Raw genomic sequence first — 19,497 nt, forward strand, 5'->3', positions numbered from 1 at the left:
AACAAAACATGGTTAGTACCATGAGTAGTTTGTTATTACCATGTTTTTTGTCAAGTAGATTAAGAACAAAACATGGTTAGTACCATGAGCAATGTTTGTTATTACCATGTTTTTAGTCAAGTAGATTAAGAACAAAACATGGTTAGTACCATGAGTAATGTTTGTTATTACCATGTTTTTAGTCAAGTAGATTAAGAACAAAACATGGTTATTGCCATGAGTAATGTTTGTTATTACCATGTTTTTAGTCAAGTAGATTAAGAACAAAACATGGTTAGTACCATGAGTAATGTTTGTTATTACCATGTTTTTTGTCAAGTAGATTAAGAACAAAACATGGTTAGTAACATGTGTAATGTTTGTTATTACCATGTTTTTAGTCAAGTAGATTAAGAAAAAAACATGGTTATTACCATGAGTAATGTTTGTTATTACCATTTTTTTAGTCAAGTAGATTAAGAACAAAACATGGTTATTACCATGAGTAATGATTGTTATTACCATGTTTTTAGTCAAGTAGATTAAGAACAAAACATAGTTATTACCATGAGTAATGTTTGTTATTACCATGTTTTTAGTCAAGTAGATTAAGAACAAAACATGGTTAGTACCATGAGTAATGTTTGTTATTACCTTGTTTTTAGTCAAGTAGATTAAGAACAAAACATGGTTATTACCATGAGTAATGTTTGTTATTACCATGTTTTTCGTCAAGTAGATTAAGAACAAAACATGGTTAGTACCATGAGTAATGTTTGTTATTACCATGTTTTTAGTCAAGTAGATTAAGAACAAAACATGGTTATTACCATGAGTAATATTTGTTATTACCATGTTTTTAGTCAAGTAGATTAAGAACAAAACATGGTTAGTACCATGAGTAATGTTTGTTATTACCATGTTTTTAGTCAAGTAGATTAAGAACAAAACATGGTTATTACCATGAGTAATGTTTGTTATTACCATGTTTTTAGTCAAGTAGATTAGAGAACAAAACATGGTTAGTACCATGAGTAATGTTTGTTATTACCATGTTTTTAGTCAAGTAGATTAAGAACAAAACATGGTTATTACCATGAGTAATGATTGTTATTACCATGTTTTTAGTCAAGTAGATTAAGAACAAAACATGGTTATTACCATGAGTAATGTTTGTTATTACCATGTTTTTAGTCAAGTAGATTAAGAACAAAACATGGTTATTACCGTGAGTAATGTTTGTTATTACCATGTTTTTAGTCAAGTAGATTAAGAACAAAACATTGTTATTACCATGAGTAATGTTTTTTATTACCATGTTTTTAGTCAAGTAGATTAAGAACAAAAACATGGTTATTACCATGAGTAATGTTTGTTATTACCATGTTTTTAGTCAAGTAGATTAAGAACAAAACATGGTTAGTACCATGAGTAATGTTTGTTATTACCATGTTTTTAGTCAAGTAGATTAAGAACAAAACATGGTCATTACCATGAGTTATGTTTCTTATTACCATGTTTTTAGTCAAGTAGGTTAAGAACAAAACAGGGTTAGTACCATGAGTAATGTTTGTTATTACCATGTTTTTAGTCAAGTAGATTAAGAACAAAATATGGTTATTACCATGAGTAATGTTTCTTATTACCATGTTTTTAGTCAAGTAGGTTAAGAACAAAACATGGTTAGTTCCATGAGTAATGTTTGTTATTACCATGTTTTTAGTCAAGTAGATTAAGAAAAAAACATGGTTATTACCATGAGTAATGTTTGTTATTACCATGTTTTTAGTCAAGTAGATTAAGAACAAACATGGTTAGTACCATGAGTAATGTTTGTTATTACAATGTTTTTTGTTAAGTAGATTAAGAACAAACCATGGTTAGTACCATGAGTAATGTTTGTTATTACCATGTTTTTAGTGAAGTAGATTAAGAACAAAACATGGTTAGTACCATGAGTAATGTTTGTTATTACCATGTTTTTAGTCAAGTAGATTAAGAACAAAACATGGTTAGTACCATGAGTAATGTTTGTTATTACCATGTTTTTAGTCAAGTAGATTAAGAACAAAACATGGTTAGTGCCATGAGTAATGTTTGTTATTACCATGTTTTTAGTCAAGTAGATTAAGAACAAAACATGGTTAGTACCATGAGTAATGTTTGTTATTACCTTGTTTTTAGTCAAGTAGATTAAGAACAAAACATGGTTATTACCATGAGTAATGATTGTTATTACCATGTTTTTAGTCAAGTAGATTAAGAACAAAACATGGTTAGTACCATGAGTAATGTTTGCTATTACCATGTTTTTAGTCAAGTAGATTAAGAACAAAACATGGTTATTACCATGAGTAATGTTTGTTATTACCATGTTTTTAGTGAAGTAGATTAAGAACAAAACATGGTTAGTACCATGAGTAATGATTGTTATTACGATGTTTTTTGTAAAGTAGATTAAGAACAAAACATGGTTATTACCATGAGTAATGTTTGTTATTACCATGTTTTTAGTCAAGTAGATTAAGAACAAAACATGGTGATTACCATGAGTAATGTTTGTTATTACCATGTTTTTAGTCAAGTAGATTAGTAAAAAACATGGTTAGTACCATGAGTAATGTTTGTTATTACCATGTTTTTAGTCAAGTAGATTAAGAACAAAACATGGTTAGTACCATGAGTAATGTTTGTTATTACCATGTTTTTATTCAAGTAGATTAAGAACAAAACATGGTTATTACGATGAGTAATGTTTGTTATTACGATATTTTTAGTCAAGTAGATTAAGAACAAAACATGGTTAGTACCATGAGTAATGTTTGTTATTACCATGTTTTTAGTCAAGTAGATTAAGAACAAAACATGGTTAGTACCATGAGTAATGTTTGTTATTACCATGTTTTTAGTCAAGTAGATTAAGAACAAAACATGGTTAGTACCATGAGTAATGTTTGTTATTACCATGTTTGTCAAGTAATTAAGAACCATGGTTATACCATGAGTAATGTTTGTTATTACCATGTTTTTAGTCAAGTAGATTAAGAACAAAACATGGTTATTACCATGAGTAATGTTTGTTATTACCATGTTTTTAGTCAAGTAGATTAAGAACAAAACATGGTTAGTATTACCATGAGTAATGTTTGCTATTACCATGTTTTTCGTCAAGTAGATTAAGAACAAAACATGGTTAGTACCATGAGTATTGTTTGTTATTACCATGTTTTTAGTCAAGTAGATTAAGAACAAAACATGGTTAGTACCATGAGTAATGTTTGTTATTACCATGTTTTTAGTCAAGTAGATTAAGAACAAAACATGGTTAGTACCATGAGTAATGTTTGTTATTACCATGTTTTTAGTCAAGTAGATTAAGAACAAAACATGGTTAGTACCATGAGTAATGTTTGTTATTACCATGTTTTTAGTCAAGTAGATTAAGAACAAAACATGGTTAGTACCATGAGTAATGTTTGTTATTACCATGTTTTTAGTCAAGTAGATTAAGAACAAAACATGGTTAGTTACCATGAGTAATGTTTGTTATTACCATGTTTTTAGTCAAGTAGATTAAGAACAAAACATGGTTAGTACCATGAGTAATGTTTGTTATTACCATGTTTTTAGTCAAGTAGATTAAGAACAAAACATGGTTAGTACCATGAGTAATGTTTGTTATTACCATGTTTTTAGTCAAGTAGATTAAGAACAAAACATGGTTAGTACCATGAGTAATGTTTGTTATTACCATGTTTTTAGTCAAGTAGATTAAGAACAAAACATGGTTAGTACCATGAGTAATGTTTGTTATTACCATGTTTTTAGTCAAGTAGATTAAGAACAAAACATGGTTATTACCATGAGTAATGTTTGTTATTACCATGTTTTTAGTCAAGTAGATTAAGAACAAAACATGGTTATTACCATGAGTAATGTTTGTTATTACAATGTTTTTTGTCAAGTATATTAAGAAAAAAAGATGTTTATTACCATGAGTAATGATTGTTATTAACATATTTTTAGTCCATTTGATTAAGAACAAAAAATGGTTATTACCATGAGCCATGTATGTTATTAAAATGTATTTCGTAAAGTAGATTAAGAACAAACATAGTTATTACCATGAGTAGTGTTTGTTATTACCATGTTTTTAGTCAAGTAGATTAAGAACAAAACATGGTTAGTACCATGAGTAATGTTTGTTATTACCATGTTTTTAGTCAAGTAGATTAAGAACAAAACATGGTTAGTACCATGAGTAATGATTGTTATTACCATGTTTTTAGTCAAGTAGATTAAGAAAAAAACATGGTTATTACCATGAGTAATGTTTTTTATTACCATGTTTTTAGTCAAGTAGATTAAGAAAAAAACATGGTTATTACCATGATTAATGTTTGTTATTACCATGTTTTTAGTCAAGTTGATTAAGAACAAAACATGGTTATTACCATGAGTAATGTTTGTTATTACCATGTTTTTAGTCAAGTAGATTAAGAACAAAACATGGTTATTACCATGAGTAATGATTGTTATTACCTTGTTTTTAGTCAAGTAGATTAAGAACAAAACATGGTTATTACCATGAGTAATGTTTGTTATTACCATGTTTTTCGTCAAGTAGATTAAGAACAAAACATGGTTAGTACCATGAGTATTGTTTGTTATTACCATGTTTTTAGTCAAGTAGATTAAGAACAAAACATGGTTAGTACCATGAGTAATGTTTGTTATTACCATGTTTTTAGTCAAGTAGATTAAGAACAAAAAATGGTTATTGCCATGAGTAATGTTTGTTATTACCATGTTTTTAGTCAAGTAGATTAAGAACAAAACATGGTTAGTACCATGAGTAATGTTTGTTATTACCATGTTTTTAGTCAAGTAGATTAAGAACAAAACATGGTCATTACCATGAGTAATGTTTGTTATTACCATGTTTTTAGTCAAGTAGGTTAAGAACAAAACATGGTTAGTACCATGAGTAATGTTGGTTATTACCATGTTTTTAGTCAAGTAGATTAAGAACAAAACATGGTTATTACCATGAGTAATGTTTGTTATTACCATGTTTTTAGTCAAGTAGTTTAAGAACAAAACATGGTTAGTACCATGAGTAATGTTTGTTATTACCATGTTTTTAGTCAAGTAGATTAAGAACAAAACATGGTTATTACCATGAGTAATGTTTGTTATTACCATGTTTTTAGTCAAGTAGATTAAGAACAAAAAATGGTTATTACCATGAGTAATGTTTGTTATTACCATGTTTTTAGTCAAGTAGATTAAGAACAAAACATGGTTAGTACCATGAGTAATGTTTGTTATTACCATGTTTTTAGTGAAGTAGATTAAGAACAAAACATGGTTAGTACCATGAGTAATGTTTGTTATTACCATGTTTTTAGTCATTTAGATTAAGAACAAAACATGGTTATTACCATGAGTAATGTTTGTTATTACCATGTTTTTAGTCAAGTAGATTAAGAACAAAACATGGTTATTACCATGAGTAATGATTTTTATTACCATGTTTTTAGTCAAGTAGATTAAGAAAAAAACATGGTTATTACCATGAGTAATGTTTGTTATTACCATGTTTTTAGTCAAGTAGATTAAGAACAAAACATGGTTACTACCATGAGTAATGTTTGCTATTACCATGTTTTTAGTCAAGTAGATTAAGAACAAAACATGGTTAGTACCATGAGTAATGTTTGTTATTACCATGTTTTCAGTCAAGTAGAGTAAGAACAAAACATGGTTAGTGCCATGAGTAATGTTTGTTATTACCATGTTTTTAGTCAAGTAGATTAAGAACAAAACATGGTTAGTACCATGAGTAATGTTTGTTATTACCATGTTTTTAGTCAAGTAGATTAAGAACAAAACATGGTTATTACCATGAGTAATGTTTGTTATTACCATGTTTTTAGTCAAGTAGATTAAGAACAAAACATGGTTATTACCATGAGTAATGATTTCTATTAACATGTTTTTAGTCAATTAGATTAATAAAAAAACATGGTTATTACAATGATTAATGTTTGTTATAACCATGTTTTTCGTCAAGTAGATTAAGAACAAAAAATGGTTAGTACCATGAGTAATGTTTGTTATTACCATGTTTTTAGTTAAGTAGATTAAGAACAAAACATGGTTAGTACCATGAGTAATGTTTGTTATTACCATGTTTTTAGTCAAGTAGATTAAGAACAAAACATGGTTAGTACCATGAGTAATGTTTGTTATTACCATGTTTTTAGTCAAGTAGATTAAGAACAAAACATGGTTATTACCATGAGTAATGTCTGTTATTACCATGTTTTTAGTCAAGTAGATTAAGAACAAAACATGGTTAGTACCATGAGGAATGTTTGTTATTACCATGTTTTTAGTCAAGTAGATTAAGAACAAAACATGGTTAGTACCATGAGTAATGTTTGTTATTACCATGTTTTTAGTCGAGTAGATTAAGAACAAAACATGGTTATTACCATGAGTAATGTTTGTTATTACCATGTTTTTAGTCAAGTAGATTAAGAACAAAACATGGTTAGTACCATGAGTAATGTTTGTTATTACCATGTTTTTTGTCAAGTAGATTAAGAACAAAACATGGTTATTACCATGAGTAATGTTTGTTATTACCATGTTTTTAGTCAAGTAGATTAAGAACAAAAAATGGTTATTACCATGAGTAATGTTTGTTATTACCATGTTTTTAGTCAAGTAGATTAAGAAAAAAGCATAGTTATTACCATGAGTAATGTTTGTTATAACCATGTTTTTAGTCAAGTAGATTAAGAACAAAACATGGTTAGTACCATGAGTAATGTTTGTTATTACCATGTTTTTAGTCAAGTAGATTAAGAACAAAACATGGTTAGTACCATGAGTAATGTTTGTTATTACCATGTTTTTAGTCAAGTAGATTAAGAACAAAACATGGTTATTACGATGAGTAATGTTTGTTATTACCATGTTTTTAGTCAAGTAGGTTAAGAACAAAACATGGTTAGTACCATGAGTAATGTTGGTTATTACCATGTTTTTAGTCAAGTAGATTAAGAACAAAACATGGTTATTACCATGAGTAATGTTTGTTATTACCATATTTTTAGTCCAGTAGATTAAGAACAAAACATGGTTAGTACCATGAGTAATGTTTATTATTACTATGTTTTTAGTCAAGTAGATTAAGAACAAAACATGGTTATTACCATGAGTAATGTTTGTTATTACCATGTTTTTAGTCAAGTAGATTAAGAACAAAACATGGTTAGTACCATGAGTACTGATTTTTATTACCATGTTTTTAGTCAAGTAGATTAAGAAAAAAACATGGTTATTACCATGAGTAATGTTTGTTATTACCATGTTTTTAGTCAAGTAGATTAAGAACAAAACATGGTTAGTACCATGAGTAATGTTGTTTATTACCATGTTTTTAGTCAAGTAGATTAAGAACAAAACATGGTTATTACCATGAGTAATGTTTGTTATTACCATGTTTTTAGTCAAGTAGATTAAGATCAAAACATTGTTATTACCATGAGTAATGTTTGTTATTACCATGTTTTTAGTCAAGTAGATTAAGAACAAAACATGGTTAGTACCATGAGTAATGTTTGTTATTACCATGTTTTTAGTCAAGTAGATTAAGAACAAAACATGGTTATTACCATGAGTAATGTTTGTTATTACCATGTTTTTAGTCAAGTAGATTAAGAACAGAACATGGTTAGTACCATGAGTAATGTTTCTTATTACCATGTTTTTAGTCAAGTAGATTAAGAACAAAACATGGTTAGTACCATGAGTAATGTTTGTTATTACCATGTTTTTAGTCAAGTAGATTAAGAACAAAACATGGTTAGTACCATGAGTAATGTTTGTTATTACCATGTTTTTAGTCAAGTAGATTAAGAACAAAACATGGTCATTACCATGAGTTATGTTTGTTATTACCATGTTTTTAGTCAAGTAGGTTAAGAACAAAACAGGGTTAGTACCATGAGTAATGTTTGTTATTACCATGTTTTTAGTCAAGTAGATTAAGAACAAAACATGGTTATTATTAATATGAGTAATGTTTGTTATTACCATGTTTTTAGTCAAGTAGATTAAGAACAAAACATGGTTAGTACCATGAGTACTGTTTGTTATTACCATGTTTTTAGTCAAGTAGATTAAGAACAAAACATGGTTAGTACCATGAGTAATGTTTGTTATTACCATATTTTTAGTCAAGTAGATTAAGAACAAAACATGGTTAGTACCATGAGTAATGTTTGTTATTACCATGTTTTTAGTCAAGTAGATTAAGAACAAAACATGGTTAGTACCATGAGTAATTTTTGTTATTACCATGTTTTTAGTCAAGTAGATTAAGAACAAAACATGGTTAGTACCATGAGTAATGTTTGTTATTACCATGTTTTTAGTCAAGTAGATTAAGAACAAAACATGGTTATTACCATGAGTAATGTTTGTTATTACCATGTTTTTAGTCAAGTAGATTAAGAACAAAACATGCTTAGTACCATGAGTAATGTTTGTTATTACCATGTTTTTAGTCAAGTAGATTAAGAACAAAACATGTTTATTACCATGAGTAATGTTTGTTATTACCATGTTTTTAGTCAAGTAGATTAAGAACAAAACATGGTTAGTACCATGAGTAATGTTTGTTATTACCATGTTTTTAGTCATGTAGATTAAGAACAAAACATGGTTATTACCATGAGTAATGTTTGTTATTACCATGTTTTTAGTCAATTTGATTAAGAAAAAAACATGGTTATTAACATGATTAATGTTTGTTATTACCATGTTTTTAGTCAAGTAGATTAAGAACAAACATGGTTAGTACCATGAGTAGTTTGTTATTACCATGTTTTTTGTCAAGTAGATTAAGAACAAAACATGGTTATTACCATGTGTAATGTTTGTTATTACCATGTTTTTAGTCAAGTAGATTAAGAACAAAACATGGTTATTACCATGAGTAATGTTTGTTATTACCATGTTTTTAGTCAAGTAGATTAAGAACAAAATATGGTTATTACCATGAGTAATGTTTGTTATTACCATGTTTTTAGTCAAGTAGATTAAGAACAAAACATGGTTATTACCATGAGTAATGTTTGTTATTACCATGTTTTTAGTCAAGTAGATTAAGAACAAAACATGGTTATTACCATGAGTAATGTTTGTTATTACCATGTTTTTAGTCAAGTAGATTAAGAACAAAATATGGTTATTACAATGAGTAATGTTTTTTATTACCATGTTTTTAGTCAAGTAGATTAAGAACAAAACATGGTTATTACCATGAGTAATGTTTGTTATTACCATGTTTTTAGTCAAGTAGATTAAGAACAAAACATGGTTATTACCATGAGTAATGTTTGTTATTACCATGTTTTTAGTCAAGTAGGTTAAGAACAAAACATGGTTAGTACCATGAGTAATGTTTGTTATTACCATGTTTTTAGTCAAGTAGATTAAGAACAAAACATGGTTATTACCATGAGTAATGTTTGTTATTACCATGTTTTTAGTCAAGTAGGTTAAGAACAAAACAGGGTTAGTACCATGAGTAATGTTTGTTATTACCATGTTTTTAGTCAAGTAGATTAAGAACAAAATATGGTTATTACCATGAGTAATGATTGTTATTACCATGTTTTTAGTCAAGTAGATTAAGAACAAAACATAGTTAGTACCATGAGTAATGTTTGTTATTACCATGTTTTTAGTCAAGTAGATTAAGAACAAAACATGGTTATTACCATGAGTAATATTTGTTATTACCATGTTTTTAGTCAAGTAGATTAAGAACAAAACATGGTTAGTACCATGAGTAATGTTTGTTATTACCATGTTTTTAGTCAAGTAGATTAAGAACAAAACATGGTTAGTACCATGAGTAATGTTTGTTATTACCATGTTTTTAGTCAAGTAGATTAAGAACAAAACATGGTTATTACCATGAGTAATGTTTGTTATTACCATGTTTTTAGTCAAGTAGATTAAGAACAAAAAATGGTTATTACAATGAGTAATGTTTGTTATTACCATGTTTTTCGTCAAGTAGATTAAGAACAAAACATGGTTAGTATTACCATGAGTAATGTTTGTTATTACCATGTTTTTAGTCAAGTAGATTAAGAACAAAACATGGTTAGTACCATGAGTAATGTTTGTTATTACCATGTTTTTAGTCAAGTAGGTTAAGAACAAAACATGGTTATTACCATGAGTAATGTTTGTTATTACCATGTTTTTAGTCAAGTAGATTAAGGACAAAACATGGTTAGTACCATGAATAATGTTTATTACAGGCCCAATCTCCTTGATTTTTTTTTTTGAGAAGTTCCATTGTAAATATTACCGGTAATCAAGAAAGATTGGAGATATCAATTTCTACCACCCCACGTCTTCTACCCCTCCACTTCCCTAAAACTCATTCTATAAATTATCTGAAGGCTTAATCGGAGTTAAGATATTTGGGCATTAAAATGCACTTATAAGTCGCTGTTTATTACAAATCCATTCTCCTTGATTGTCCTTGAAAACCTCCGTTGTAAATATTACTGGTAATCAATATAGATTCGAGATATCAATTTCTACCACACCCTCCACTTCACTAGAACTCACTCTATATTTATCTGAAGGCTCAATGAGAGTTAGGATATTTAGGCTTTAAAATGTTATTTTTGAGGCAACTCTTTATTACGAACCTATTCTCCTTGATTTTCCTTGAGAATTTCCCTTGTAAATATACCGGATAGCAATAACGATTGGAGAGATCAATTTTCTACATCACCCCCCCCCCTACTTTCCTCGAACTTCCCCCAAAAACAAGAAATAGTGTGTTTTAATCATCTTATCAAACCAATCAGCATTGCACGTATGTAAATATTAGCACCCCTTTATCATTGGAAAAAATATTATCTATGCAATGCGCTGGCCATAGTTTATAATGACTTTAAAATATTGCCCCTTGCGAAAACACAGTATCTCCTTTTTTCTTGTTTTGCTGTTTTTGGATTTGGATTGTGTAGAAAAAATTGTGTTTTATTTATCGGAAAAATAACAATTTTAACATTTTCAAGTACCGTTCAACTTAACTTTACTTGACAAACAATTTAGCCCTTACTTCGGATTAATTAAAAAAAAACTTTCTCCAAAAAATAAGTTTTTCTAAGAAAAGTAAAGAACTCCATTTAACAAAAATGAGCAAAAATCAAATCAAATAATCTACCAAGCGTAAAACTACCACAAATCAGCATCGATAAATAAATGAAACCCAAAACAAATAGAAATTACAATAAATAACCGAGTCAAACTCAAAACGAGCAGAAATTAACATAAGTTGGGCTCAAAACCCCTACGTCTTTCTAAGGCCAGAACATAATTTGCACTTTACTGAAAAAAATATAAATGGTTTTACTTTTATTACTTTAATAAATCAAATGATGATTACTAAATACAAAAACATTTTGATTACTAAACATCAGTATATGTATAATAAACTGACAATGCACATTCATTTGTATTTTTTTTTAGTAAAGTGCAAATTATGTTCTGGCCTTGATAGGGCATAGGGGTTTTGAGCCCAGCTTATGTTAATTGCCCTTTAGGCATTTAACATAAGGGTACCTCCCTTTAAGGGGGGTTAGTTGCCCTTCAATCCCTTTCGACTATTAAAAAAGGCACTAGCCCTTTCAATTTCCGATTGAATGAACCATTTTTGAAGTTTCTACAACAACGCCTTATATAAAAACCTTATATGCCCCCAGGGCTTAACTTACAACCCTTGCCCTGAGGGCTGTGGGGGGGGGGAGGATTTGTCGTGCTGAAGAACCAAATTTTCAAAATTTTCAACTACGTTGAATAAAATAGCGATCTAAAAATTTTGATTGTATATGTTTGGGGAAAAGGTGTGAGTGAGAGGGGGGTTAGTTGCCGCTAAATCACTTTCTATTATTAAAAAGGGCACTAGCCCTTAGAATTTCCAATCGAATGAGCTCTTTTTCAAGTTTCTATGACAAAGATGTCAATAAAAACCTTTTATGCCCCCTGGGCATAACTTATAACCCTTGCCCTGAAGACTGTGGGAAGAGTTTCCTGCTCAAAGCTATAATTTCCTGAACTTCAAAGTACGTAAAACAAAATGGCTGTCTAAAAATTTTGATTGGATGTGTTTGGACAAATGCTGGGCGTGGAAGGGGTGTTAGTTGCCTTCCAATCACTTTCGGTTATTGAAAAGGGCACTAGCCATTTCAATTTCCAATCGAATGGGCCCTTTTTGAAGTTTCTACGACAATGCTTTCTATAAAAACCGTATCTGCCTACAGGACATAACCTACAACCCTTGTCTTGAGGGCTATGGGGGGTTGTCATTCTCAAAGACCTAATTTCCAGAACGTAAAACTACGTTGAATAAAATGGCTATCTCAAAGTTTTGATTGGATATGTTTGGGGAAAATTTGGGCATGAGAGGGGGGTTAGTTGCCCTCCAATCACTTTCGACTATTAAAAAGGGCATTAGCCCTTTGAATTTCCAATCGAATGAGCCTTTTTTGAATTTTCTACGACAACACTTCCTATAAAAATCTTGTAAGCCCCCGGGGCATATCTTACAATCCTTGCCCTGAGCGTTGTGGGGGAGTGACCTCCTCAAAAACATATTTTCTATCTGGAAATCAACTACGCTGAACAAAATGGCAATCTCAAAATTTTGATTGGATGTGTTTCGGGAAATTGTGGGCGTGGAAGAGTGTTAGTTGCCTTCCAATCACTTTCGATTATTAAAAAGGACACACGCCACTCCAATTTCCAATTAGATGAGCCCTTTTCGAAGTTTCTACGACAACTTCTTCGATACGAAGTGCCCTGGTCTAAAGGAAAAAAATAATAAATAATACATTGTGCCGACATCGTTCTTATATGCCCCCAGTGCATAACTTAGAACCCTTGCCATGAGGGTTTTGGGGGAGTAACCTCCTCAAATAGATATTTTCTATCTGAAAATCAACTACGCCGAGCAAAATCGCTATCTCAATATTTTGATTGGATATGTTTGGGGAAATGGTGGGCGTGGAAGAGCTGTTAGTAGCTTTCCAATTATTCTTGACTATTAAAAAGGGCACTAGCCATTCCAATTCTCAATCGAATGAGCCCTTTTCGAAGTTTGTACGGCAACTCCTTCGATACGGAGTGCCCTGGTATGGAAAAAAAAAAATAATAATACATTATGCCAACATCGTTCTTTACTTAGGCAGCGCGATTGCGCTGCCTATAATTAAATCACTGTAAATTGCACCATTGTCCAAAACCTGCCATAAGAGGTATTTTAGTCGAAGTCCTAAGGGACCGCAGCTATGTCCTGGATGCGGTCATGTCCGCATTCCTGTATTGAATCTCTCCTATATCGAATTATAATTATATCCAAGTATGATATATATCCAAATAATTATATCCAAGTATTATTTCCTGGTTTATACTGTAATGTAAATATTAGCACCTCTATGTAATTAGTATATATACACCTCTATGTATAGCACCTCTATAATGTAATTAGCACCTCTTTAAAATTAGAAGAAAAAAAACAATCTATGTGATTCGTTGGCCATAGTTCAATAAGGACTAAGAAGTATCGCCAGTTTGATAGCGAAAACACCGTATCTAAATTTTCTTTTTTTACTGTCAAGGAGATCGGAAAAACTTTACACAGTTCAATTTAAACATACGTGATATGGAATTTTCAGAGGTCAACACCTTGGAGCCTATAATACAGATCACAGCAATTATTGCTCCAATAGGACCATTTTGAAGCCGATATATAAAGATACATTGCTATGATTTTCACAAAAAAGTACTAGAATTTAGAACTAGACTTTAGATACTAATAAATACTAATAAATGAGCTATAATTTAGAATTTTGCAGCTATTAACACGTATCGTAATCTGCAAGCTCCGAATCCTTTTGTCTTGGGATAAATATTAAACTTATAAAACAAACTCAACCTATTACATATAAAGCATATTAAAGAGACGCAAAGCTTATTAAAGCATCTAAAGAAGAAAAAGTATAAAGTGTCTACCTAAAGCACCTAAAATATAAAGTAGAATAAATATTTGCTCGTGTCTCAACTTGGATGAAATATTAGAAGAAATTTAGCGGATTTAAAATTTGCGAAGTAAATTAAAAATTTACGTATTTTCGAAATCTTTTTTACATCTTTTTTTTTTAAGACAGACCTCTTAAGCTTTCAAAGTTCTGCGTCCCCTGTCTAAGATCTAAAAAATTTTCGCGACCCGTCTCCTAATTTCCCATTAAATTTAACTCACATTTGGCATTTTTTGGTGCAAGTAAAATTAGTACTGAGACTTGAGTTAAAGCCCCTTCCACTTTAGCGATAGTGTTTGAAAGCTCAAAAGAGGGCTTCCAATCAGTTTAAAAATCAAAAATTAAATTCATAAAACTAGTAACACATTACTGTCGCTGGCACTAAAAATTGTAAGCCCCGTAAAAAAAAGAAGAAAAAAAAATGCATGAAGGTGTCAGCGGGCTCAGGTTAAGCATCCTCACTTTCTGATTAACAGAAAGAATTAACTTTCTGAATTAACATCTTTTAAAAGATGTTAATTTATCATCTTTTTTTATGTTTAAAATCTTTTTAAAAGCCTGGTTGTTGCCCCTGGGCCCCGAGATCTCATCATTTTTTTCAATTTTTCTTTAAATTTGCCATGTTTTACAGAATCACGCCGTTTTTGTATTTCTTTGAATCGCCCATTCCTTCAGATGCACAGTATTTTAAATAATTTTTCTTTTATTATTTTCATACTGTTACCTCTTCATTTCCTTTTCCTGAATATGACAATAAGTGCACCCCCGACTCCTCCAATGCCTCAACTTTAAAATTTGCTTAGAATGGGAGGAACACGACTCCATCCAAGGAGTTTTAAAAATCATCTTTTTAACATCATTTTATTTTATGTTTAACATCTTTTTAAAAGCCTGAAAACACAAGGGCGCAGAACTAAAGTGCATGTTGGTAAGAATAAACAGTAAGATAAAAAACTCTAACGAGAAAAAAGGAAACAAATAAGAGACATGCTGCAACCCCCTTCAGTCATGTTACTGGGTACTTTGCGTTGCAACTAAAACACAAGGTAGTTTCAAAAATATAATATTCGCATTGAACTTAAAATTTTATTATTTTCATACTGTTACCTCTTCATTTCCTTTTCCTGAATATGACAATAAGTGCACCCCCGACTCCTCCAATGCCTCAACTTTAAAATTTGCTTAGAATGGGAGGAACACGACTCCATCCAAGGAGTTTTAAAAATCATCTTTTTAACATCATTTTATTTTATGTTTAACATCTTTTAACATCTTTTTACAAGCCTGAAAACACAAGGGCGCAGAACTAAAGTGCATGTTGGTAAGAATAAACAGTAAGATAAAAAACTCTAACAAGAAAAAAAGGAAACAAATAAGAGACATGCTGCAACCCCCTTCAGTCATGTTACTGCGTACTTTGCGTTGCAACTAAAACACAAGGTAGTTTCAAAAATATAATATTCGCATTGAACTTAAAATTTTATTATTTTCATACTGTTACCTCTTCATTTCCTTTTCCTGAATATGACAATAAGTGCACCCCCGACTCCTCCAATGCCTCAACTTTAAAATTTGCTTAGAATGGGAGGAACACGACTCCATCCAAGGAGTTATTGCCGTGACTACCACGAATAAGCTTGTTTCATTTTCCTACATTAGTTACTGATCTTGCCTAAATGATTTACAAGTCGTGAGCTATTTGTGTTTTTAAAGTCTAGAAGAAAGACATCAGAAACTGAAACACGAGAAACCAGCGAAAAATAGCAGGTTACTCACCCAAAATGCATGCTAGAAGATTTGGCTATTAACAGTAATGAATGACACATCTTGCAAATACTGCCAATAATCTCTTTATTCCGTGGGTCCTCTTTGTCAAGTCCTTTCAAAATCATCTACAACAAGAAAGAAGAACGTTAGCATTTAAATATTCTATTTAATTTCAATGCAAATTGGCAAGTGTTCACAAAATAAACCATTCACTAATGGGGGATTAGTGAATGTGAAGAAAACTTTTCAAGACTTGTGAAAAAATCCTGGCATAATTAAAGCATCCTATCAGCTACTACTACACGGTGCCCAAGACCCAGTTACTTACACCATCTACTGTGTAGAAAAATAAATAAATCTAGAATGTTTTACATTACTTTTCTAGAATGAAGGGGGTCAGACCAATCGACATAACTTTTATCGCTTCCGGCACAATTACCCCCACCCCTCAAATAGACCAATATATAGCCCAAATTATATGTAATCACTGTATTTTCACTAGTGCGACTTTTTCCTTCTTAATAATTAAACTAAACTGTAGACAAGCAGCAAAATGGAATGAGTCTTTCTATTGAAAATAATATAAGCATATACTATTTGGGATATACATTTGTCATGTAGCGTGTGGGGTTAGTGGTGTCGAAGTGATTAGTATACTTGTAAAGAGCATAAAAAGACGCACCGAGTGGCTGTGTTCACCTTGATTCTAGCTAAGTAATGTAAAACATTACAAATGTACCGAAATTCACCCTACATTTACCGAAATTTGCCGAAGTTTGAGTCTAGGTAAATAATGCAAAACACTCTAAACTAACCGAAATTTGGAATAAATTGACCGAAATTTGAAGACCGTGGAAAAGACATCCGCTTCCTGTCGTAAGATCCGTCCTGGTTCTCAAAACCCAGGTAGGGACAGGTTTCCTAGGGTCAAACAAGCGAAAAAACTGCAAAGTTATGGTAGAAAATCCGAAAGGAATCCGATAAGAAGTTCAGAAGAAGAATTCTGATTAAAGAAGAAGAAGACCAGAAGTGGTAATCTGACTGGTTCGGAATACAAAGAACGATTATCTAACGGAAAAACTAAAAAGTGAAAACACTCATAAAGTTCCAGAACAAGTCTCAAAAAATCCAAAAGTGATGAGGAAGTTCTTCAAAGGATCCTAGACTAGTTAAAAATATGCTCCTCTGATATACGGAAAGATGAATCGTTCAGACATAATTCTACAGTGTTCGTTTCCAGCGTTCGGCTTCAACAGGGAAATAATAAATCTCTGCACGAAAAACTAGAAATCTTATTAAAAGTTCGAAATACCATTGAGATATCTAAATCGGCTGTAATTAAAATAGTGCGCACATTAAAACGCAGAAAGGCTCTAGGTCTCGATAGTATATGGCCAGATAACCTAGTTCATGGCACTGACCTCTTCTTTGGACATATTTCTCTTCTTTTCCAGATAAGTGTCGATTGTGGTATGGTCCTCGGTTCATTTGGTGCTGATATTCGTCAAATGTCCCTCAAAAAGGAAAAAAAAAGTTGCTCAGGATATAAACGGATTACGTTTCTAGTGCTCTCACTGAAATCCTCAAGGTACTTCCCCAGTCAATATTTTCGGAGAAGTGTAGATTAGATTATCGTCAGTTCAGATTCTGCCAAAACCTGAGTTGCGTGTTCGTACACAGACTTTTAAAGAAAGCCGTTGAGAAAGCCCACAGAATAGGCTCCTCTCTCTTTATACGAAGTGTAGATATTTCAGCCGTGTAGTCTCAAACGTTCTTGAAACATTCAATATACGGCAAGCTTGTTTCTCTAAAGTGTAGTCCCTCACCTGATTTATGCTTCAAAGAAATGGGACTGGTAAATGCAAACTCACAGACTAAACTCCAGTCTGTTTACTGTAAATAGTATTTACAGTAAACTCAGACTCAAATTAAAATTGCAGAAAATAAGAGAAAAGGGTATCATCTTAAAGGGCCCATTTAATTTCTGCTTAAAACGACGGTTATATTTAGAAAGAGTATAAAAAAAGCATCGAGTGGTATGTTCATCGAATTTATAGGTCACTAATGAACATACCTCTAAATTTATGATGAAATCCCCCCCCCCTCTGTGCATAGGTACCATGCTTTGATTTTATAATTGTCATGTAAAATATAATTTTTTCATTTAAGAATAATTTTTCAACCTAACTCTGTTATATTTCTAGACCTTTAAAAATTAAACGGAATAACAATAGGAAACAAGATTAAAACTCACGAACTAGCTGTCTAAAATGACCCTCTTTGCATCGATGCTCAGAATTACACTGAACATAAACGCGTTCAAATGAAATTCTTAACCTCGACTCCCATGAGAATCTTTGATGAAATGGTATAATCTTGTAAACATTATGCCTTTACTAACATAGGTCTAATTATGAGCAATTAGACCTAACATAGGTCACTTTACTAACATAGATCTATATTTCAATTATCTCTTTCTGGTTTTTGACGGGTAGTAAGTAATTGATTCAAAAGCTTTGGAAAGTAGTGAAAAAATTATGTCAAGTAAAGTGAAAGTGATAGTCACTAGGAGTGGATAGTGATAGTCACTAGCGATAAACCATTAGGAGTGGCAACCCTGGACGAAGGGGCTTTTCAGGGAACTCATTTTTTTCAAATAAGATATAGATTTTTGAAGAAATCCATACAAATTCGGGGATAGTGGAAGCACTGGTATTTTCTGACAAAATCTGCCGACAAGTTTCACTAGGCCATGAAAACAACCAAGTAGCATGGCTACCATGCTACCCTAGTTTTTGCACGGCGGGAAAATACCTAAGTTTCTGCTTCAAAACCCAGCAAACGAGAGAAACATCTTCGTCTTGAGGTCTCAAAATATGGTAGACCCGCTCGTCGTTGTGCCGTTTATCAAAAGGGTGCCAAAAAGGAGTTTCAACACTATTCGAGTTTTCGCCTTTACATCTGATTTACGAATACGACTGAAGAAATTATCGTTTAATTTTATTCTTTGTTACTGAAGTTTTCTTGTTTTACTTTTTCTTCTTTTCTGTTACTCCAATTTTCTCCTTTCTTGCAAGAGCGGGAGAAAATAAAATTATTATGATTAAAATCATTTCAATATATTACTGATATTAATACCAAAAAGATATTAATATTCATTTGATACTAAGGACAGTCTTAATATCATTTCAAATTTCAACTATAAAAATTTATTTCAGTGTCTTAATTTCACAGTCTTAATTATTCTTGATTTATTTCATTTAGTCTTAATTATTTCACTTAGTCTAATTTATTTCACTTAGACTTAATTAGTCTTAATTTTTTTCACTGTATTTATTTCATAGTCTTAATTATTTAAAAAATTTATTATCACCAAACAGATTCTGTTTACTTTTATTTGCAGAAGATTACCGAGGAATGACATTGCTTTCCAGTGCGTTCCATTGCGACATTACGTTCCAGTGCGACGTTGCGTTCCATAACCCTTTGTCAGAAATAATTGCTGAGAAACATCAAGTCTAGTCGATTTTTCAGACCTAACCTGGTGGGAATCTCAGACAAAAACTATTAAATCTAACTCTTTTTGAAAAAAATATAAAAATAC

The 19,497-nt window shown here is 31.1% G+C and overlaps 1 protein-coding gene across 1 annotated transcript in view; it reads right to left on the reverse strand.

Annotated features, from left to right (window-relative positions):
- Positions 1 to 19,497, reverse strand: part of LOC148944699 (ubiquitin-protein ligase E3C) — a 103,553-nt gene that overhangs the window by 56,998 nt on the left and 27,058 nt on the right. Inside the window, exon 7 of the mRNA XM_089100233.1 lies at positions 15,903 to 16,018. Coding sequence (XP_088956359.1) covers positions 15,903 to 16,018 — 116 coding nt within the window. The remainder of the gene's footprint in view (positions 1 to 15,902; positions 16,019 to 19,497) is intronic.

This window comes from Artemia sp. Qi Xiang Cuo, chromosome 14 (genome assembly GCF_049724085.1).
Source record: "Artemia sp. Qi Xiang Cuo chromosome 14, ASM4972408v1, whole genome shotgun sequence".
NCBI classification, from domain to species: domain Eukaryota; kingdom Metazoa; phylum Arthropoda; class Branchiopoda; order Anostraca; family Artemiidae; genus Artemia; species Artemia sp. Qi Xiang Cuo.